The sequence below is a fragment of the Patagioenas fasciata genome, chromosome 2 (genome assembly GCF_037038585.1).
Source record: "Patagioenas fasciata isolate bPatFas1 chromosome 2, bPatFas1.hap1, whole genome shotgun sequence".
NCBI lineage: Eukaryota > Metazoa > Chordata > Aves > Columbiformes > Columbidae > Patagioenas > Patagioenas fasciata.
In genome coordinates, this window is record NC_092521.1 from 20,560,140 (window position 1) to 20,583,671 (window position 23,532).

General features: G+C 38.0%; 1 protein-coding gene across 1 annotated transcript in view; it reads left to right on the forward strand.

Annotated features, from left to right (window-relative positions):
- ANGPT1 (angiopoietin 1) overlaps nucleotides 1-23,532 on the forward strand; it is a 158,253-nt gene that overhangs the window by 66,049 nt on the left and 68,672 nt on the right. The window contains exons 2-4 of the mRNA XM_065832658.2: nucleotides 4,487-4,642; nucleotides 9,845-9,966; nucleotides 18,898-19,130. Coding sequence (XP_065688730.1) covers nucleotides 4,487-4,642; nucleotides 9,845-9,966; nucleotides 18,898-19,130 — 511 coding nt within the window. The remainder of the gene's footprint in view (nucleotides 1-4,486; nucleotides 4,643-9,844; nucleotides 9,967-18,897; nucleotides 19,131-23,532) is intronic.

The window sequence follows — 23,532 nt, forward strand, 5'->3', positions numbered from 1 at the left end:
GGGAGGTGTGACCCTCCCTGAGATAGAAAAGCAAAGAAAGAAGAGGAGAGCTTTCATTGGTTGTTGTGATAGAGTAGTACTAGTACATTTTTCGGTATGCAAAGACAAGACTAAACAGTTCTTACCAAATATCAGTGGTATGTTACTTTCTATTATTCCAAATGATGTGCTTTATGTGTTTAATGGTAGGAGAGGGAAGCAGACTATTGTTACTTCAACTTGCATTCTTGTTCTAAGGCAGTGTATGAAAACCTGATGTCGTCTGGACATCATAGCAGTCCTTACCATATAACTACATGGGACCAACATTACTTGATCAAAGTGAAAGCTCTTGTGTTATTTATAAGCCATCTGCCACAAACCATTATCATTTACTTAGGCCCTAAGATACAGTTTCCATTTTAATAGTTCTATTAGTGTTTGGGTGGTTTCTAAGAAGATTATTCAATAAATATGGTCCAGAAAAAGCTATGGAGTTTTAATGCATAATTGCCTGGAATGTTTATTGAAGAATAATACTGAATCTTCTGACAGATTTATTTCAGAGAATATTATAATGTTATTATTCATCCCACCAATAATTCTGCATTGCTGAAAACTCCTGTGCAATGTAAGGAATCTTATCAAAAGCAGATGCAGCTGAATAAAGAACAAAATCATCAGTGAACTAAAGAAACTCGTGTAGTAGAAGGGATGGGATGGGGTGAAAAGAACGCAGGAAAGAATTCTGTTTAGCTTTTTCTACAAAAAGTAGCTGAAATAGGAAGAAACAGTAATACAAGGATTTAAAAATCCAAATGTAAAAAGTAGATTCACCTGAGAAGTGCATTTCATCATGCTTTATGTATTTACTGTTTAATGCAGTGTCTGGACAAATGGAGTTTTACTTAATTATAGCATGAAGGGGTTCTAAAAATGACTTGAAACCCTAAATGTCCTTGAATTTACTTCTGTGAGTAGGTACCTGCATGCAACATTTTCTGTGAGGCCACCCTGCAAGGATCGTTTTGCCACCTGATAAATAGATGCAATTTCTCTTAACTAACCACTAAGAAAGCTGAGTCTAAGGTTCACTACACTTAACACAAAGCCTCCAAAGAAGGGAAGGCTTCAGATAAAACTCAGTGCTTGGCCATAATGAACCTGGTAAATGTTGGTTTCCTGCAATAAAAATAATAGGTGAAATCTTGGCCTATTGAAGTCAATGGGAATTTTGCCACAGATTTTAGCAGGACCATTATTGGAACCAATAAGTCTACTGAGCAAAGTAAAAGAAGTGGGTGAAGGAAAGAAGGGAAATTAATGCTACGGATCCTGTAGATTATTTCAGTCCTTGGTCAACACTCCTTTGCCCAAGTGAATAGCTTCTGATATTCCGGAGATGTGTTCACAGAAACTATTGTGTCAGTGTACCGAATACCAAATATTTACAAAAGGAGTTAATGAGTAATTCTGAAAGAGGAAAAACAGCTTTGTTGTTATAATGAGTCAGTCTTAGATTCAACCAGAGGTTGTTTTAGGGGTGAGTAACTAAGGGCAATTCCCCAAGAGTGAATACCAAGAGGAGTGTGTTAGACTACAATAATTAAAAGTACAAGTTATACAATATGCTTCAGTCTATGCCTGTGTTCTTGCTAGTCAAAACCTGTTGTAACACCACGCAGATGCAGTTAGTTCTTTCAAACACTGTCCTTTCTGTAATGTGAGTAAAATAACAGGCAAAATATTTACCTAGTAATAGAAATGTCTTTTCGTCTTTTTATATTTAGATCCCTATCTGTGTTTCTTTTTACTCATGTGTGAAAATATCTGATTTCTGATGTGTAGTAAGTACAGCTACTATATTTTTGCATGGATTTTCCCAGGTATCCATTACATACATAGAATCATAGATTCATACAATCATTTTGGTTGGAAGACACCCTTAGGATCATCCAGTACAACTATAATCTAGCTCTAGCACTAAACCATGTCCCGAAGAACTTCATTTAAATGCCTTTGCGACACCTCCAGGGATGGTGACTCCACCACTTCCCTGGGCAGCCTGTTCCAATGCCTGACAACCCTTTCCATGAAGAATTTTTTCCTGATATCCAGTTTAAACCTCCCCCTCCTATCACTTGCTACTTGAGAGAAGATACCAACACCTTCCATGCTACAACCTCCTTTCAGATAGTTGTAGACAGTGATAAGGTCTCTCCTCAGCCTCCTTTTCTCCAGGCTAAACAGCCCCAGCTCTCTCAATCACTCCTTATAAGACTTGAGCTCCATGTATGACGTGGCCCATGCACATCAAGGCAGTTTCAGAAAGCTACAGACTAACAAATCAAGGACTGTACAGTCACACCCACAGACGTGCTCTGGTCCTATCTGGAAACAAAAGAAAGCACTGGATGTGAGGAAATGTATGTTTTGGTAACCTCGTTGTGGGCTATACCATTGTACTCGAGAGCTCTGTGTTTCTTTTGGAAGTGAAAGCTGTGGGAGAAACTTGAACTTCTTGTTCAGGTGTTACAGCATCTGGACCATAACATGGAGAAGCACAACCATGCAGTTTGTGGGGCTCTTTCAAAGGGATTACTTGCAACCAAGGGATAGTAAAATAAACAAATAAATAAATAAATAAATGTATATATTAACAGGGGCAAAGACTGGCTAAAAATGCATTATCTAGTGTGAAAGAGATATACAGACATAGTACTTCTGAACATAAAAGCATTGTGTAGAAATGTGATGGATCTGTAAAATTTTCCTTGAACTAGCTTAATACCTGTAACATATATCTCACATTAATAAGCTAAACCAAAGTAAATTTACACTGGGAGTGGAAAATGGTGACATCCACTGCAGACATTGTTTGGCAATATACAATTTTCCTTGTCTGTTTAAATCATTTTTAATACTTATCAGAGTATTCAACAATAAATTTTCCCTACCACTTGAGGCACCCTGCAGGTTTCTAGTCCAGAGTAGTTACCTGGCAATTCAAGCAAATGTTTCTGTTGTCTGAAACTGCAGGACATCCACTTTGTTTTTGATCATCTGGGTATTAAGTGCTTCTCCAAGGTGGAGAACAAACTAGCAAACCATGAACAACTGTCTTATGCAGAAAATATTTTACTTTGTGGCAGTCTTCTTTCTCTGTAAAACTATTTTTAAAACTAGTAGGAGGTGCACATAATAATAAAATTTGTAATAAATCTTTTGTAAGCTCAGCTGATGTGGCTCATCAGAACATCTATTAGTAGTTACCCCTAAGCACAGGAATGATTATAGGTAAGATGAAGGCAGCTCTTCTTATTAATTACACTGCGTATCTGACTCCTGCTCCTTTTTTTTAGTCTTCAGATTGGCTCCATCTGGTTCTTACACTTTAGTTGTGCAACTTACCTTTCACGATGAAACATGCTTACTGCTGCAGAAGCAGGTCCAATGTGACTAAAATTATTAGGTAAAACAGTAGTTGCTAAGTCTGGAATCAGCTAACCATAAAATCAGTTATAAAATGAAACTGAGTACCAAATCTTCACTGGGTGCAAATCAGCTGGAGTGCAGCTGATTTCAGTGAAAGGTATTGAGAACAATGTTCTGGGCCACCTTTCTTTATGTTTATACTTCATGGAGCATGTCAAGCAAGATGCCAGAACAATGCTTGTGTAAATAAGCAACAATCTCATCATGTTGCAGACTAGTCCTGGGTTTATGGTTTGGGCAAAGACTCAGGTAGCTAGAAGGGAATGACCCTGCCTGTGTTAACTAAAACCAACTGAAACAAAAAGTTACCCTCTCTCTGGGGTGCTCAGTTGATTCAGAGGGTCCTAATTCAGATTCCGTTACACAGTCTGCAAATGCAAGCCAAACAATGTCAAAACAAAAGCAAAGGAGCGAAACAGCTTTCTACGCTTTTTGATCAACAGCTTCCTTCTTTTATTGCCACGACAGTGTCTCCCTTCCTTTAATGTACAATTTTTTGGTCACAGCTAAACTAAAATGCATTAATTGCTGAGTTTGTGAAACTCTTTGGGGGGATCTAACCCAGTAAAAAAAAAAAAAAGGAAAAATCCAGGGGAGGCAGGATATAGTAGGATCTCTTCCTGGTAGGACTCACATGTAAGTTATGATGTACAAGTGGGCCGGGCATTTCCCTGTGGTGAACTTATTTCTTGTAGGGGTTCCTTTTGGAGCTGTCATGACATCTCTATCACAAATGGTCACTGCAACCTTGACACAGATGGAAGCAGGCAAGGCCTGCTCCAGCTCATGACAGCAGGTCATGATTCTTGGAAAAACATTGGGACTGTGTGACTGCAAGGGGTTACTCAGTCAGGTCCCTACCCCAACAGTCATAGAGTCAGCTGAGACTTGGGCTCCCCCTGAAAACACTGAAATGTCCTCTTTTGGCAAGAATGTCAGCTATGCACCCATATGTCACCAGAATGCCTAAACAGGTAAAAATACCACAGCTAAAACCTTTTCTCTTTCACAGCTTGAGAACTACATTGTGGAAAACATGAAATCTGAGATGGTGCAGCTGCAGCAGAATGCTGTGCAGAACCACACGGCCACCATGCTCGAGATAGGGACCAGTCTCCTCAGCCAAACAGCAGAGCAGACGAGAAAACTCACGGATGTTGAAACCCAGGTATGTTCCCAGAGCAGTTTTCTGAAAGGTGTTTATTGCAGGGACTTTTTCCCATCCTCTTCCTTTTCTAATGGACCACCACAAAAAACATTTCAACACAGGGCTCCAAGAAACATGCACAGTGTTGATGACTGAACCTTGTTATGTGTCTTTCTTTTGATTTTGTTTGGTTACTGTATTTAGCTCTGTGCATGTAAGGTGGGCAGGACTATCCAGGAAACTAAATCAGCATTTGACTTCAAATAAAAAGCCCATCTACCGACTGTGAATGATACATGTGTCAAGCTAAATAATGAGTTTCAGGCTAAAACAGTCTTTGATCTCCGTTGTTGTTTGCTTCTTTCCCATTACAAGAAAGTTTGTTTATTTTCTGCAAGATGTTTCCAGCTTTTTGAAAAGTAGTGCATGTTTTCAGCTTTTAGACTGTGAAGAGAGGGACAAGCATCAGCTTCTTCATAAAACACTGTGTATTTGTTATTCCTGTAAAATTGTATAACATCATAGGAATTTAAAGAGCTATTTCAATATGATTCCTAGCACTAAAATTACTGTTGTGATTGAAGTGACAAGAGTATCACTGTTATAACACAGAGTACAATTTCATACTGAGCTAATCGCAAAGATACATATGACTTCTTCCCTTTTAAAGTCTTTTATCAGTCATTTTTATCATATTTGTATTCATCATTTTTACCAACTTCCTCTTGGTCTTCATAGCATGTGGTATATTATCAGCTGCACTGCATTTGCTGTTCATTTAGAACAGGGGAATTAAAGTATTGCATTTATTTGGTTTGTTCTAGAAACATATGTGCTTCTTGAAAGATCATATTTTCTGTTCTAGTGTACTTATATTTACAATATCATTACCAAGTTATTACATACTTACTTCACAATATACAGAGAAACAACAGAAATTATGAAAGACAGATCCACTGCAGGTTCCCTGCACCATTTTTTCTACATCTTTATTAACAGATCAACATTCACTTATAAATGTCGTGATCTCGAATGACCACATTTTCTAAAACATAGTATATTGAGTTATGAAAATGTTAGGGAAAATCTTTAATTCAGTATTAAGAGAATATCTAAATGGAAACATTGGAGGTGAAGACCTGTGGATTGGAGTATCTTCAGTTCAGTAAAGAAAAAGCAGGTGTAGGAACTCTCCTTATATCCCAAAAGACCTACATAGGTGTAAATGTTAAGTACTCATTAATGTTTTCCTCCTTTAAGCAGGTAAGGGACAAAATGTGAATTCCCTCTGTCTCACTTTTCCTTTGAGGAACCACTTCAAGGTAGAGGCATCATTGGCAACTGCATGAAGGAGTGAATGACTTCCTCCTCTACACCTATTGCTTCAGAATTTAAGGGATGTTCAAGATATCAATGATCATGGTTCTTCCTTATTGCAGTACTTGCTTCAGCTTTCAGCTCAGTGATGGCATCTCCCACCTCCCCTCTTCCAGTAGTATGAAAATGTCCCTGGCTCTACCACCAGTCAGAAAAGAATGGTGCAGGTGGTTCAAGAAAGTTTAAAGAGGCTGCCCTTTGTAGTCATGGAGGTAGCCAGTTGCATGGCAGAGATGTGACTGTAGGATACAAGGAGGAGAAAGGCAAGTCAGGATCTCAAGCCTGAAATAAGAAGTCCTCATACCAGAGTACGGAGGAGTCTGAAGGACTGAATATAGAGCCTCCGTCTCCTTAAATTCTCACTGACCCTTCCCAATCCTTGATCTATCTAAAATCCCATAGATTCCCTTTTGCCTTCCTGTTCTACCTGAAGCACTACTGATATTTTGTAGGTTGGCTCACAGATGCATCTTCTTTGTAAATCTGTTGGTGCTTTCCTGTCTTTTTACCCCTTGCCAACCTTTGTAACCTTCATTTTCTGCCAAGTCCCTCTGAAACTGTGGTGATGTTTCCTGACACTTCCAAATATTTCCATCTTGAACAACGTAGTGGCTGCATACTTACAATTCATTATACAATATTTTCAACTTCTGTGCTCTTAAAAAAGGACACCTTAAGTTGCTCTGTGAATGTCAACCATTTCAAACAAAAATAAGGCATTTCTATTTTTGAAAAAGTTAGAAGGATGGTCAGCAGAACTGCTACTTTGGACTTTCAAAGGGCAGACTCACTTGGGAGGCAGTCCTAAAGGAAAAGGAGTCCAGGAAGGCTGTTTTCTCTTCAAGAAGGTCGTCTTAGAGGCGCAGGAGCAGGCTGTCCCCGTGTGCTGGAAGGCAAGCAGGTGGCAAAGAAGACCGGCCTGGCTGAATAGAGAGCTACGGCTGGAACTGAGAAATAAAAAGAGAATTTATAACCTTTGGAAGGAGGGGCAGGGTACTCAAGAGGAATACAAAAGTTCTGTGAGGTTATGCAGGGCGAAAATCAGAAGGGCCAAAGCCCAACTAAAACTGAGCCTAGCTAGCTACCGCTGTAAAAGGTGACAAGAAATGTTTCTATAAATGCACCAGCAACAAAAGGAGGACTAAGGAAAATCTTCATCCCCTGATAGATGCAGGGGGAAACATAGTGACAGAAGATGAGGGAAATGCTGAGGTACTACATGCTTTCTTTGCCTCAGTCTTTAACAGTCAGAACAGATGTGCTCCAGCTACCCAGCCCCCTGACCCAGAAAACAGGCATGGGGAGCAAAATAAAGCCCTGATAATCCAAGGGGAAATGGTTGGTGACCTGCTGCAGCACTTGGACACCCACAAGTCTATGGGGCCAGAAGGAATACACCCAAGGGTGCTGAGGGAGCTGGCAGAAGTGATCACTAAGCCACTTCCCATTACCTGTCAGCAATCTTGGCTAACTGGGGAGGTCTGAGTTTACTGGAAGTTGGCAAACATACCGCCGACCTACAAGAAGGGCCAGAAGAAGGATCTGGGAAACTACAGACCTGTCAGTCTAACCTCAGTGCCAGGGAAGATCATGGAGCAGATCATCCTGAGTGACCTCACATGGCACATAAAAGAAAACCAAGCAATCAGGACCAGTAAACATGGATTTATGAAAGGGAGGTCCTGTTTGACCAATCTGATCTCCTTCTATGACAAAGTGACCTACCTAGTAGGTGAAGGAAAGGCTGTGGATGTGGGGTACTTAGACTTCAGTAAAGTCTTTGACATTGTATCCCACAGCATTCTCCTGGGGAAGCTGACAGCTCATGGCCTGGATGGGTGCACTCTGCGATGGATAAAGAACTGGTTGGAGGGCCAGGCCCAAAGAGTTGTGGTGAATGGAGCCAAATCCAGTTAGTGGCCAGTCACAAGTGGTGTTCCCCAGGGCTCAGTATTGGGGCCAGTTGTGTTTAATTTCTTTATCAATGATCTGGATGAGGGGATTGAGGGCACCCTTAGTAAATTTGCAGATGACACCAAACTGGGTGGGAGTGTTGATCTGCTGGAGGGTAGGATGGCTCTACAGAGGGATCTGGACCAGCTGGATCGTTGGGCTGAGGCCAGTTGTATGAGGTTTAATAAGACCAAGTGCTGGGTCCCGCACTTGGGTCACAACAACCCCAGGCAGCGCTACAGGCTCAGGAAGAGTGGCAGGAAAGCTGCCTGGCAGAAAGGGATCTGGAGGTGTTGGTTGATGGCTGAATATGAGCCAGTGGTGTGCCCAGATGGCCAAAAAGGCCAACAGCATCCTGGCTTGTGTCAGAAATAGTGTGTCCAGCAGGAAAAGAGAAGTTATGGCACTGGTGAGGCCCCATCTTGAATACTGTGTTCAGTTTTGGGCCCCTCATCATAAGAAGGACATTGAAATTCTAGAGAGAGTTCAGAGGAGGGTGACGAAGCTGGTGAGGGACCTGGAGCACAAGTCTGATGAGGAGCAGCTGAGGGAACTGGGCCTGTTTAGCCTGGAGAAAAGGAGGCTGAGGGGAGAGTTTATTGCTGTCTACAACTACCTGGAAGGAGGTTGTAGCATGGAGGGGGTTGGTCTCTTCTCCCAAGTAGCAAGTGATAAGATGAGAGAAAATGGCCTCAAATTGCACCAGAGGAGGTTTAGATGGGATATCAGGAAAGAATTCTTCACAGAAAGGATTGTCAGGCATTGGAAAAGGCTGCCCAGGGAAGTGGTAGAGTCACCATCCCTGGAGGTGTTGAAAAGGCATTCAGATGAGGTTCTTAGGGACACGGTTTAATGCTGGAGTTAGGTTTGGTTATGGTTGGACTCGATGATCCTGAGAGTCTCTTCCAACAGAAATTATTTTATGATTCTATGACTCTGTGATTGAGTTTGAGACTCATTCTTTTTCATTTATGTTCTGCAAAAAATTCCTATTAGGCATGCGTGAGAAAATGTTACCATATAATTCTGTGATAATACTGGTAAATACTCTTTCAAAAAAGTTTGATAGGTTCCATTAAAGAGGAATCATGTTCAGTTCCAGAAGTGATTGCATCTCAGCTCTTGTGTGCATGTATACATACAAAAACGATTTACACAGACTCCTCCAGACTTTATGTGATGAACATTGATATACCCACAAAATCAGCTAACATTAAATAATATTATGAAAGTATTCTGTTATTTCTACATTTGAACTATTTTTTGTTAGAATCTATCCTCTTTCATCTAGTTAAAAGGATTCTTTTTGTCTCATGTACTCAGTAAAACTTGTGCTATTGATACAGATTACCCCTAAAGTGAAAGCCAATTGCATAAAGCAATGTTTAGGATTACAGCCTTCATCTTAAAAATCTGTGTGAGAGTGCAAGTAGTGATAACATGAGCAGACACCAGACTTCTGCCAACACTGCAAAAGAGTGAATGCAGGGGAAAGCTAAAGTAGAAGCTCTATTTACGAAACAGCGGATGCAACTCTTTGGTTTCAGTCCAAGTACTCTTGCACTCATCTGGTTTAAGAATGTTATGTCAGAATGCATGTTTGAGGCATGTCTCTTGTTCTTTCCATTGAAATAAAGCTTATTTGGCAGTCATCTTTCCCTTTTCTGCCGCCCTAGTATTATTCTACAGTAAACAGGGTGCCAGAATGTCAGCTGGTACATATCAGTGTAGCTTGATTGAGTTCATTTGCACCAGCTGAACAGCTGAGGTTAGAAGAGGATTTAAAAACAATTTTTGACGAATCATCAAATCAGAATGAAATCGTCACATTATGTTGCTATAACAACATAACCAGGACAGTATAAACATTAATGTTTTTAATTTATCCTTAAGGTGCTAAATCAAACATCCAGACTTGAGATTCAGCTACTGGAAAATTCACTGTCAACGTACAAACTAGAAAAACAGCTGCTACAACAGACACATGAAATCCTGAAAATTCATGAGAAAAACAGGTAAGCATGAGTAGTCAGTGTCTTACATTCTTTCTCTGTTCATCACAAAGTGATTTGTGCATACTTTGTTCTAAGTAATTGATAAAATGGAAGAAGCAAATATGATAAGTGGAAAGTAGAGATAATATTTATGAAACAGCAAAAAGAGCTAGGGTGTGAATTTCCACTGTTTTAGTTCCTATACGATACATTAAAGTTGTTTTTTAACACTTTCGATGTGCACTGTAAGTTTACATCTCAGTTTGCTTCATGACAACATAGTCATACGACCACAGTTCCTATTACCAAAAAGCACAGGGACAGCTTGTATGAGCACTTTCCAGTAGAAAAATATTAATAATGAATCATAAGATTATCAACTACCTTGAAGTGCATAAGAAACTGAAAATCTTCAGTAATTCATCTTCCTAATTTTAATGGATACAAAAATATAACATGTAGAAAAATCTCCCTCTTCCTTTGGTCCCAGCATGTAGCAGCCTTGGAGCCATGGTCCTTTTAAAAACGTGAATGATACGTGTTTGGGTTTTATGTTGAAATTGAAGAAAAAACTGTTTAGTAGCACATAACTTTTTAAGTAGTGAAGAGAGAGTCAAGAAATTTTAGTATTGTCTCTCACTGTGCTACACCTCTGTAAAAGAGGTGCTTCTGTGACACAGGGACTCAGTACCTGAAGTCACCAGATTTAGTAATCCATTATCTCAGAGTGCATGTGGTGGGTTGACCTTGCCTGGCTGCCAGACATCCACCCAGCCACTCTCTCACTCCCCCTCGTCAACATGACCAAGGGAGAAAATATGATGAAAAACCTTGTGATTGAGATAAAGACAGCAAGATCTCTTACCAGTTACTGTCATAGGCAAAAGAGCCTTATTTACTGACAGTTAATAACAGCGTAGGATAGCAAGAAATAAAAACAAACCCAAAAAGATCTTTCTCCCCTTCTCCTTCTTCCCAGGCTCAACTTCACTCCTTATTCTTCTATCTCCTTCCACCCCAAGCAGTGCAGGGATGAGAAATGGGGGTTGTGCTCAGTTCACAGCAGTTTGCCTGTCCTTCCTCACACTTTCCCTTCTCCAGAGCGTTTTTTTCACTCAGGCTGCAGACCTTCAGGATAAGATTGCTCCAACGTGGGCTCTCTACAGGCTGCAGTTTCCTTCTGGATTTGTCCATCTGCTCCAGCACAGGCTTCCCACAGGTTCACAGCCTCCTACAAGCCTATCCACCTGCTCTGGTGCGGAGTCCTCCCCAGGTTGAAGTGGATCTCTGCTCCACCATGGACCTCCACGGGCTGCAAAGGGATAGCCAGCCTCATCACGATCTGCACCATGGGCTGCAGGGGAATCTCTGTTCCAATGCCTCCTCCTCTCCTTCTTTTCTGACATTGGTGTCTGTGGCATTGTTTTCTCTCACATTTTTTTCCTCACTCTTCACACTGTCATGTGGTCGTTTTACCCCTCCTTGAGCATGTTCTCCCTGAGGCACAACCATCTTGGCTGTGGGGCTCCGCTGTGCCCTGCAGTGGGTCCATTGGAGCTGCCTGGAACAGGCTGTGTCTGGCATGGGGCAGCCTCAGCCTCTCCTCACAAAGGTGATCCCTGCAGCCCCCGAGCTGCCCAGACATGGTTACCTTCACTCAATACAGTGGGTAAAGCCATCTTCCTTCTCAGCTGCCCTTCTGGAGACCTAAGGCTCTCATCCTGCATCTGTGACAACCAGGGTTCAGCAGAAAAACACAGAGTGCTCTCACTCCACAGCTTCACTCTCAGCTCCCTTCTAGAAAGAACAACTGTGAGGTTAAGTCTGACTAGGACTAAGGCTTCTGTGTCCTGGATCTATATTTGACATTGAAATAAGACAAACAGCTTTAAAATTGAGGTAGTTACTGAAGCAACTTGTGCAAGCTTTAGTGGACCATTTAAACTGAGATCAGACATATTGCCAAAAAAAGCAACATGACTCTGGCGCTGCTGGACAGGAATCAGCAACTGAGGCAGAGAGACCTTGCCCAGGGTTATGTGTAAGGAAGACTTGCACCACAATAGGTAAGGAGCTACTGGGGAAAAAAATGCGAAGAACTAAATAATGCTGAAAAACAGAAATTGTTGTTGCAAAGAAATGTGTTTGCTGGATATGTCTAGTTTAAAAGCTGGTCAAATAATATAGCATGACTGCTACTGGTTATGAAAACCAATTTAATGTATTTAATCTAACAACTATTAATAACCAGTAATTCCAGCAAATATTATTCTGGACAAGTTGTATTTCACTGGAAACTCTTGAATTCCACAGACTTCCGTTTACTAATTGAAAATATTAATAGATTAGTATGGGATTAACCTTGGCTTCAGCCGTCTCAAAATTAAGTAATTCACCTAAACTGCATAGGTGGGCTCTCCTTGTAGTCCACAGAGAGAATAGGCATGTGCAGGGCACAGTTTATTCTACATAGTTCACAAACCTATTTCAATTTAGGAATAACACAAACACTAGTTAAGTATATAAATAGTTGCATTTTTATCTGCTGCAGTCTGGTTGGCAACAAATTTTTACTGGGTGCTCCAGAGACGGAGTCTTGTGTACTCAACAATCTGAATTTATTTATTTATCTTAACAATGTGTCAGGGTGTAAAGCCTTCATGTCAGTAAACAAATAAGTTTTACTTAAGTTCACCTTTGACTTGGTTGACATTATGATGAAATGGTCTGTGACATGACAAAATGGTCTGCCTTGCTTTTTCAGACTAAAAGGAGAGGTCTGTTAAAAAAGCACATTTTATACCCAGTTTTTTCTCTCAAAAGCATAGCTTTATATGGATAAAAGAAAAAGCACATGGAGTTTCATATTGTAATGAAGCCAGAACCTGGCATACACTTTTCGGTTTTTGTTATTCTCTCCTTGGGAGTGATAAAATTAGGGAGCGAGCAGTATTATTAAGATTGCACTAAAACATGGATCATCAGCTCCCGTATCATCATCTACTCATAAAACAGAAACGTGTAATTTTGATCTTGTAGGTCCTAATCCTGAAATCAATTTTGTGTGTGTCAGGTTCACTATGGGAGAAGTTTTGGTGATCTCAGCAGATACTAGATTTCTGGACATGCCAGTGATTTTATCCTGCTTAACTTTAAACAGTACTTACAGATTATGCATTAGTCTACGTTCATTAGTTGTTTGCAGTTAAAAAGTCTTCATCCCTCTCCGTATCATTTTCACATCAATAAAATAGAGAAAATTCCTTTTGTCCACATTGCCTACGTGAACTGTAAGCTTTTTTTGGGAAGGGCCTTTCTTTTGCAGTAGTTGTACACCACAGTGGGAAAGAGTATTGGAACTACTATCATCTCAAAAATAATCAAAACAGATGGTGTACTGTGGGCTGATAATTTCTTTCTCTGTGCTAAAATTTCTCTGTATAAAATAAAAATAATGATCTTAATCACTTTCAAATAACTGGATTTTGGATGAAAGTAATGCATAATCTTATAGTAATAATAACTGATTGTAGATGTACTACAGTAACTTGTATATTATCCTTAAATAAAATAAGCACTGCATATCAACAGGGGACCAATGCGTGTTCTTTAGACTAGAAATACATCTATTCTTGGCCTTTCTCTTTACTTCCTGCCTCTACTGAGAAGAGTGGCCAATTTTTTTCTTTTCATCTCACTGAAGTGAAAGATATTCCATGGCATAAGTAGAGTCACATTTGCCCCAGAATCATGTTTCTATTGAATGCTCTCATGCCATAAATAATTTAGTTTTGTGGGTTCCCACCCACTATAATGTAAATGGTGGTTTCTTCCATTGCCATTTTTTCTCCCACAAGAGCTTTCTAAAAACTATTTTGATTTATTCTTGAAAGTTTTCCCCAGTTAAGTGTCTTTATGAGCCACTTTTTTTTTTCTGAGTGTACCAGCTGTGTTCAACTTATTGTGTGCCATTTGTTTCAATATGCGAGTGTGAAAAGAACTATTTACTTACTCAAATTAAAAAAAAAATGAGGAAAAATATAATGGAATTCTGGATTTTCCAGCAATAAATAGTAGAAGTGAAATTTAAACATAAAATCCAGCTTGAATTTGCAGACATTCTGACTAGATTAACGTGTTCAGGGCTGCTGTATCCTGTGAAAGGCAAGGACTCAAGAACGATTCTTGAATTTCCATCTGTGTTAAAGAAGAGAAAACACAATATGTCTATTTGCAGAATTTGCATGTACTAAAAAGATAAATCCAGATTTTTCGCTTCGCTTTTGTGATTTCAATGTAATTATCTTGTCACTGGTATAAAAAATAGGCTCACTGATGTTAGGTGTCCAATTACTTTACTGGCCTTGAGAAATATGGGGAACTATATTTTTACATTTCCTTAAACTGATCAGACAATATCAGATCACCAAAGTAAGTGTGAGTGGTCAGCACTTAAAAATACAGAGATGATTTCACTCATGTAAAAGCAAGTACAAAGAAGCTGTCTCAATGAGCAAATATTTCCATCTGTATTTTAAATAGATCTTGATTTTTAAAAATATTATTTTAATGCTAAAGATGTTGATATCTAAGATCTGATGCTGTTCTCACATGTCTAAACTGAGGCTTCTGAAAACAAAGATAAAAAAGAAATCTCTTCAATGGCTGTGGTCTGGAATGGAATAAACTAACTACCTCATAAGGCAGATTGTCTAAACCAGAGTTTCCTTCCTCCCCAGAGAGCTACCAGAGTGCTTTCTATATGTTCTACTTTGTCACCTTTCAAAATGACAGCGACTTTCACTGCAGGTTGTTCTTTGACTGGTGTACAGGCCTTCTGTCCTCCTCAGCATTATCAGAGGGCTTTCTTTGAATCAACTGGACACAACACAGCTGCACTGAGACATCCCCCTGGCTTATATCCTGAGAAAGTTAACACATCATTTTTGTGGTTCAAAATAGACTCTTATCCTCGCCAAGATCTGTAGGTTAGACACCAAGACATGGTTAACCTTTAGGAAAATTAAGTCTGTCTGAGTCTGGGGGGTGTATGCTTTCAATTTAATTGTCTTCTAGATAATCACTACAAAGAGTCATTGTCCAATGGATAATATTGATATTTATCCATGTTAACATTTCTTTCTTCACAACTTCATTCTGTTCCCCAAATGCCTGATTTGTTTCCCCAAATTGAAGGCTACAATTATAAAAAAAGACACATACAGATGTGTATGTGCATGTGTATATATATATAATGTATGATGCTTCTAGGGAATGGTGATTTACTTTCATTGTGAGTTCCCATGACTGCTTCATCTGTCCAGGTCAGTAATGTTTTCAAACATATAGGAATTTCAAACATACAAGAAGTGTACAGGATTTTCAAATATATAGGACGTACACTTATTGTAAAATGTACACTTATTGTAAAAAAGTCAGTCAGTACGTCACAGCCATAACATTTTACTGAAAAGTGTTATAAAAGAATGTTATATCACAGTCAACCTTTATAGATTGTTGTATTATTTCGTATAGAGACAGCCTTTTTTTTTTCCTTTAATATTTTATGTCAACAATAATCATTAAAGAAAAATAGTAGAAATATTTTCTTTTTAACTCTGTGTTCCTAATTCCTCTGTAAGAAAATGAGAAAATATCCCTACTAAGCACTCAGCAAAGTTATTTCTTCATTGTATATGTCTATTAGAAATTGTCTGATATCACAAGGAAGAGAGAATAGAGATGTCTCACGACCATGCAAAAAGAAGTAAAATCTAAATGTATTTGTATTGGTTTCAACTTATCTTAACATTTTTTGATGCAGCTTCTAGCACTTTAAAAAATATTTAAGTGAACTATAATAAATATGAAAGTAACTGTACAAATGAAAAATTCTGGCCAAAAGCCATAGGAGCAGCTTTTTTCATGTTGTTCAGGGATTTCTTCCTTTTGGAACAGGCCAGTGCAGAAATCCACACTCTATGTGAAGTTTTTGGTTTTGTTCATTGGGAGCTCTGATAAAAGGTTTCTCACTGATTCTTAGTAAAGCACAGTTAATGTTTTGGATTTCTCCCAGGAATACAGGGAGTGGTCCTATCCTCAGGACTTATTCTTATCTGTTGTAGATTAATGGATATAGAAAAATCTTTGCACAAACATATATGCATTCCTTAAAATAGCTTAGTTTTGCAGTTTATACTAAGAGGACTTTTAATCTACATAGAAAACTGTAAAGGAACCAAGTGCTGTGACACTCCCACCTTTCCACCATATGTTGTTGTTGTTGACAAACCACTCATAAATATTAGGATATATTATTACTAAAGCCATAAAACATCTGCTTGCTGTCTGTCTCTGTAGACACCAAACTGGGAAGCTCTAAATATTGTCAGCTTCTTCCTTCTTGCTTGACATGGCCAGGCTTGCTACAAATAAGGCTGTCATCACCATGGTTTCATTTACTATGGTCTTGGGAAGGCTACGGTGGGAAACAAATAATGCAATGAACAGATTGTAGCTGTCAAAGGCTCTTTCTTTTACATGAAATCATTCAGATACAGAAATCATTTAGATGTGGACATTCATATAGGTTGCTGTGGGATTAGAGAAATGCCCGATACTATATTAGAATACAGACAAAGATAAAGGGGACTTTTTTGTCTTTACTTACTACTTAACTGTAAAGCAATATTCTAGCTTCAAGAATGGAATCTTCTCTAACACGGAGAATACAAAACATTTTTGACGGACTGTAACATGTCAGGCTGGGATGTGGCCACACCTAGCACTCATTCTACCGTGCCCAGGGCTCACCTCATTGCTATCCTAAGTGCATTGATAGAACTTATAGGCTTTCAGAAAAGTTAAAATCCAGAGTCAAAATGAGAATTTCAATAATTTCCATGAAAATGTGGACAGAACTGGTAATTTTTACATGGATTTTTTTTATTTGTATTTTGTTGAATGGTATTTTATGACTAAAACCAGTTCCATCAGAACACTTTCAACCACTTCTGCCTAAATAACCTTCTGCATAAAACAAGTTCTCAAAAAAATCCATGTGAGTCTACAGCATAAAGGCATCATGTTTACTGTTAGAGTTCAAATGATTAAAAAAATCAGCTACAGACCTGATAAGGTGTTAGAATAATTTATTGGTTTTACCTTCAGAATCCATACTTTTTCTTTCAGATTGAAACTTTCTATTATCTGATTTCAGCCCACTGAATCTTGTTACACTTTCGTCACTAATTAATGAGCCTTTTGGAATGAGATATCATGTTCCGTTTTGGTGTATGGGACTCCATGAAAAAGTATTTTCCCTTCCTGTCCTTTCTTTCTTTCCCTGTTTACTCAGATCCTTCTGGTTTTCACAGGACAAGATATATTGATATTGCAAAGTATATTTCATGTTGCTATTACAACGTAAATTTTCTCTAATATCTGTTAGGTAAATCCTGCATTTATAATATTTCAGAAAAGAAAAACAAACAAACAAACAAAAACAAAACAAAACAAAAAACCAAGATTTGCTGTTTAGTTTCTTATACTAAAAAAAAAAAAAAAAAAAAAAAAGTTTTATATTACTCTAGTTTGTACAGCATATCCAGGGCCTGAAATCTTTTCATTGTTATCATTTGTAACAGCTCATATTAAGGCTCCATGATACCTAGTAGAAAAAAATCTCCATATGGGTTTTATTACATTCTTCACTTAGATTAAATGACCTGAAATTATGCAGGCATTTTGCCACTGATCTATTATCCAGAAGTAAAAACAAAGGTGGGGGGACAGTGCAAATAAATAAAACCTAAGACTGACTTTAACAGGAAGCAGTTTGTTGGCAAGTCTGTAACAACCAGTTGGTTTATGGGCATGAGAAACACCTATTTTGGCTTACGCAGTAGAGTTACTGAATGGAAAGCAGCGGAGGGATTGAATTAATTTCTTTATCTAATATGAGTAAGATCTTTCTGCAAAACTCCCACCACAGCATCAAAGCACCAGCCTGAAAAAAGTTCTTGTTCACTGTTGACAGATATTAACTGTTTTTTATGTCAACAACTCCTCTGTTCTCCTAGATATAATCTGACCTGGCTTTGATCTTTTTAAATTGTACATTTTTGACTCAGAATGGAGAGGGTACTAGAAAAAGAATATTAGTCAGGAGAAAGCGTTTCCGTATACACATAAAATTATTTATAAAAATTGATATAAACAGGTCACTTAGCATGATACCCAACAGTTTTCTATCTGAGGAGTCTTTTGTGGAACCAGAGAAGCCACGGGGGGAATATTCCTGTGTACACAAGGGAAACAAGGGAATCCTACCTTAAAATGAAAACTTGTGATTTATCTTTTGGGGAAACAATACTTTTCTTGGTGTGAAAGCAGACACCACTCATCATTCCCAGCTTCAGAGACCACATCATATGGTACATTTATCTTGGGTTCCATATTCCTTGATGATACCCCATAACTCCTAGTGCTTCTTTTCCATTAAGACCCGTCACAAACTGTTCTTTAGTTTACCCCTGATTTTCATCTCTTGTCATAATGACCCATCTATACTACCAATTATATCCTCTTCAATCTCCTGCTCTTCTCTGTCCTTTGTCTACCTCAGGCTTTTCTGCCTGAACTTCAATACATGAACATGTTACTGGCCCTATTCTCATGCGTGTAGATGAGTTTAGCAACTAGACATGCAGTTCCATGCGCTTTACTCTAATCATTACAGAATTCAAACAGCACAAAATGGAACCTTAGAGAGCAGTTCTATTTGACTGCTTGATAGAAGAAATCAGTGGACTGAGTTTGTAGACGTGACATTTCTAGAATAAATTGTTTATGTACTGGATTCTATGGTGAAAAATAAAATAGTTCTGTTTTCTGTATCAATAAATATGTTGGTATGAAATAATATCTACTAATTGTTTCATTCCATTTTAGTTTACTTGAGCACAGAATTTTGGAAATGGAAGAAAGGCATAAAGAGGAGATGGACACTCTGAAGGAAGAAAAAGAGAACCTACAAAGCTTGGTCACACGACAAAGCAACATAATCCAGGAACTAGAGAAACAGTTAAACAAGGCAACAAGCAACAACAGTGTCCTGCAGAAACAGCAGCTTGAATTGATGGATACAGTTCACACTCTGATCACCCTCTGTTCCAAGGAAGGAGGTAAGAACGTACCATTATAAAACATTAGAAGCACTAGGAAATTTCTTTTGAAGTAAATTCTCAATTTTTGAAAGGGCAAATCTCAACGAGCTTATTCCAAGACAGAAAATTACATTATAATTGAGGAAAAAATTACTGGTAAGAATGCAGAAATCAAAATTCAGACAGTGCTGAGGCTATCCCTTGTACTAACAACCATTTTTTATTTTTTGAATTTAATATCACTGAGATGTTATATCTTGACTATAGCTAATGTAGGCCACAATTCCATTGACTTCACATAACAATACTGATTTTGCCTCTGAGCATCTCTCTCCTTCTGCTGGGATCAAACCAACCAACTGTGGATGTTAACTTCATAATTTACTCTGGACTTCCTTTACAATCAATGGAGAGAACTGGATACTAAAGGAAGAAAAGTAACCCAGAACTCTATGCATACCTATGTGTTATAATGTTGATGAACTTGGATGTAGGCACTTATGGTGCTGTAGACATCCAAAATATGTCTTCTCTTGAATAAGATTTTATTTATAATAAGGGATCATTTTTCTTCCTTCTGCTTTGCTGAATTTTGTTTGTTTGTTTCTGGGTACATTAGGCACGCTATATACACAAAAGACAGAGAAAGCATATTTTGAAAGAAGGCGTTGACAAAGACTCTAGAACCATTCTCCTCACGTCTACCTTTCTTAGTAAAGAGATTTCTTTCAGAGACTAAGAAATTCAGGTAGGATTTCAATTTTCAAATGCTAAAGACACTGCAGAATGTCTCTGGAAAGAAATTCCCTTCTTCAGAACAAAGCAAGGGATCTGGATGAATAGAGACCACTGTAAAGGATGGAAATGGGACACTGGAATGAAGAAATTAGTAACTAGGAAAACGAAAACAGTCATACAGAAGAAAGGGAAGAAGAAATGTAAGGGAGGATGTAAGAGAAAAGGCATATGATAAGAAGAACAGCTAAAAGGCGATTAACAGCTGTGCCTACTATGGCATGCAGAGGCTTAAAAACACTGGGGGAAATAAAGTTGAGGAAAGAAAATAATAAATATTTGGGAAGATGCCATCAAAACCCTTCTAAAAAAGGGTACTTGGTAAACAGAAACTGTAGATGTGCGAATGATGCTAGTCATTCAGTGAGCGTGAATGCGTGGATGGAAGAAGTCTGTGCAAGGTGGAGTGCCAACAGCCTGAAGAATCCAGTATGTTGGCTCATTTGAATTCTAGAGCTCTAAGTTCCAGAAATTATCTAAAAACAAAGAGCAAAAAACAAACTCAACCCCTGAACAACAACCCCATCCTCCCAATCAAAACCTCGTCACCTGCATTGTTATTCAGTATTTGGTTTAAGAGGCAGAAGTACATATTAGATCATTCAAACTATTCAGCTCAAGGCAGTGTGGGTTTACTCTCTACTATATATTCCCATGCAACTTGTGTGGCTTGAATCTGAGCTGCTCCAGTGACGAGGATTACATCTCTTCCTTTGGAAGTGTTGCAAGCTCAGGCTCATGTAGATAGACTATTTTAAAAAAACAAAAAAAACAGAAAAACTGTTTTTTCCCACCTCATGTTCATTGTAAATGTTCCCTTCTGCTTATTCTGTTATACTGTTCCCCAGCATTTTGAATTAAATAACATCCTTCATTGTAGGCTGTTCTCATATCAGTAGAGAAACATTGTGATGCAATGCAAATCCTTTATAATATTTTATGGTCTTTTGGCAAAGAAACCTGGCAAAGCTGTGTTCAGAGTGTTCTAATAGAGCTCAGGAGTACTTTAAAATTAATATAAAAATGAAAGATATATTATTCTCATACAGAAATATACTGCAAGTTATTTTTAAGGCTAGAAACAGATTTTATAATAATTTAAATTTGATTCAAAGAAAAAAATAGAAGAAACAAAACCAAACAAAACAATAAAAAAACAAAACAAACAAAAAAACCCCAACATTTTTCTTTAACTTTGTTTCCTCAGCTGCTGCTTATAAAAACTTTGTTTGATGATTATAGAAGTGAATGTTTAAGATTTGGGTCCAGGATACAAATTCAGGTGCCTGAAAACCTGAATTTTTGGCCTTTTTTTTACTTCTGAGAAGCAAAAGATGTTCAGCAGGATTAAATATCTAAATATAATTTTAATAGCCTAATTCAATCTCTTTATTTTGGACTCCTTTACTTTTTGTGTATTAAAAAGTTCAGAATTTGCCTTGGATACCTTTTTTTGTTTAAAGATAACTTAAATAGAAATAATTGCAGAAATGTTTCCACTTACTCTGTGTTCAAGTCTAGCTCACCAAACTTTTTGGTAAATAAATTCACAGCCGAAAAAGGAACCAGACAGCTTAAGTTAAAATAATAATGAAGGCTGTATACTAAAACATTTAGTTGTACCAGAAAATAATACCAGCTTCAGCCTATAGAAGTACATGTTGAAGACAGAAAATTATTCATCCTGGGAAGTACAACTGGAACTACTCTGAATTCACACAAAAATATGAAGTTTAGATAGTCTTACATGAGTCTTTGTGTGCACACTAATGTTCAAAACATAAAATATGCTGTGAGAACTGGTGTTTATTTGGAAATAGAAAACAGGAAAATGTGATACATAAATCAGTGACACCACTTCTGTCTTGTACTTTGGTAAATCTCAGTCATCTAATTTCATAAGGGATATAGCAGAAATGGAAATGGTCCAGAAGACAATATGACAATGGAAATAGTTAGAGACCTGGAACGATTTCCATATGAGGAGAAAAAGCTGTAACATACGGAACTATTAGATGGGAAAGACAGTATGTGGGATGCTTTTATGGAAGCATATAAGATAACTAATGATAGGGAGAAAAGGAACAGCCAGTAACACTGAGAGATATTTTCCATTGATAAAAGAGAGTACTTGATTAAGGACTTGATTCACACTTTTAACTGGGGACACTCATCTGTGAAAGGAGACACAACCTAAGTGAGGCATCAATATAGAAGGAGAGATTATCAAACTTCCTAAGGATGAACACAAGAGCTGAGAGGAATTGAAAAGTCTAAATGCTGTGTTATTTTGAGAATGACTTCAAATACCTTTGTCTGATTTTCAACCATAAATCTAGAATGTAAGGAGATATATTTTACGTTATGTGTATATATTAAAAAAGCCCACTATTATCAGTATCAAGAAACCTAAAAATCTCCCCCAAGATAAGTCACAGACAGGAAAATTACGCTCTTCCTTGTATAAATCATAGTATTCAGGATCATCCATTTTGTGAAACTGAAATTAGTAATTGTAAAACTATTTTTAAATAATAAAAAATAAAATTATAAAAATACAGCTAAACAACTACATTTGAAACCAAGATGGCAATAACCATTGTTTTATTATTATAAAACATGAGATATATTTCCTCCAGTAATGACATAATCACATCAGAAGATTTCTTTATAGATTAATTTATGTAAGTTTGGAAACTTTCAGAAGTTTGCCTGCTAGGAGCCTGTGAATAGTTTAGCTGAGCAGTGTAGAGATACAAGGCTGAGCAGCAACTGCTTTTGTTTAGTTTTACAGTCTGAGATGCCTAGCTAACATAGTTCCTAGTACTGGATGATAACCCTAAGGCAAGTGAAAAAGAAGGAAAAAGCAAAAGCCACATGAAGGATAAATTTTTAAAATATAGATGGACCTGAATACAAAATCCAGATCCTACCTTCAGTGTCAGTTTTGGTACAGACCAGTTTGAGAAGGGGGCCACCTGTAAAACTTGGAATTGTTTGTGAGTTTGTTTTCCAAAATACCACCCACCTCTGTCCCAGCGTGAGCGATTCTAGGATTTCAGTTGCATGTAATCCTAAAAATAGATACTCTACTAGGTCACAAATCCTAGGGAGAGTCAAATATATGCAGGATACCATTGGGACTTACATGTCTCCATTTTGGCTTGTCTATGGCTAAAACAGATTTGTCACATTGTTTATGTATTTTTTTAAACAGGGACAATAATCTTGGCAGTGGCTGACAATAAATTTCTAAAATAGCATTTAAACACTAACTTTCCAGCTGAAATGAGTACTCATTATGGTGAAAACTTAAAGTAACTTTTTAAAGAATAAGTAGTCTTCAATTTCAAATCTAAATAAATGCCTGAAACTTTTATTTTTCCTCAGGAAAAGACAGAGAAATAGAAACACCCAGCTCTCTCAGTCTTTCCTCATAACAAAGGTACTCTAGGCCCTTAATCATCTTCGTAGCCCACTGCTGGGTCTGTTCAGCCTAGAGAAGAGAAGGCTGAGAGGGGATCTCATCAATGTTTATAAATATCTCAAAGGTGTGTGTCAAGAGGATGGGACCAGACTCCTTTCAGTGGTGCCCAATGATGAGGGGGATGATTCTGTGATTTCA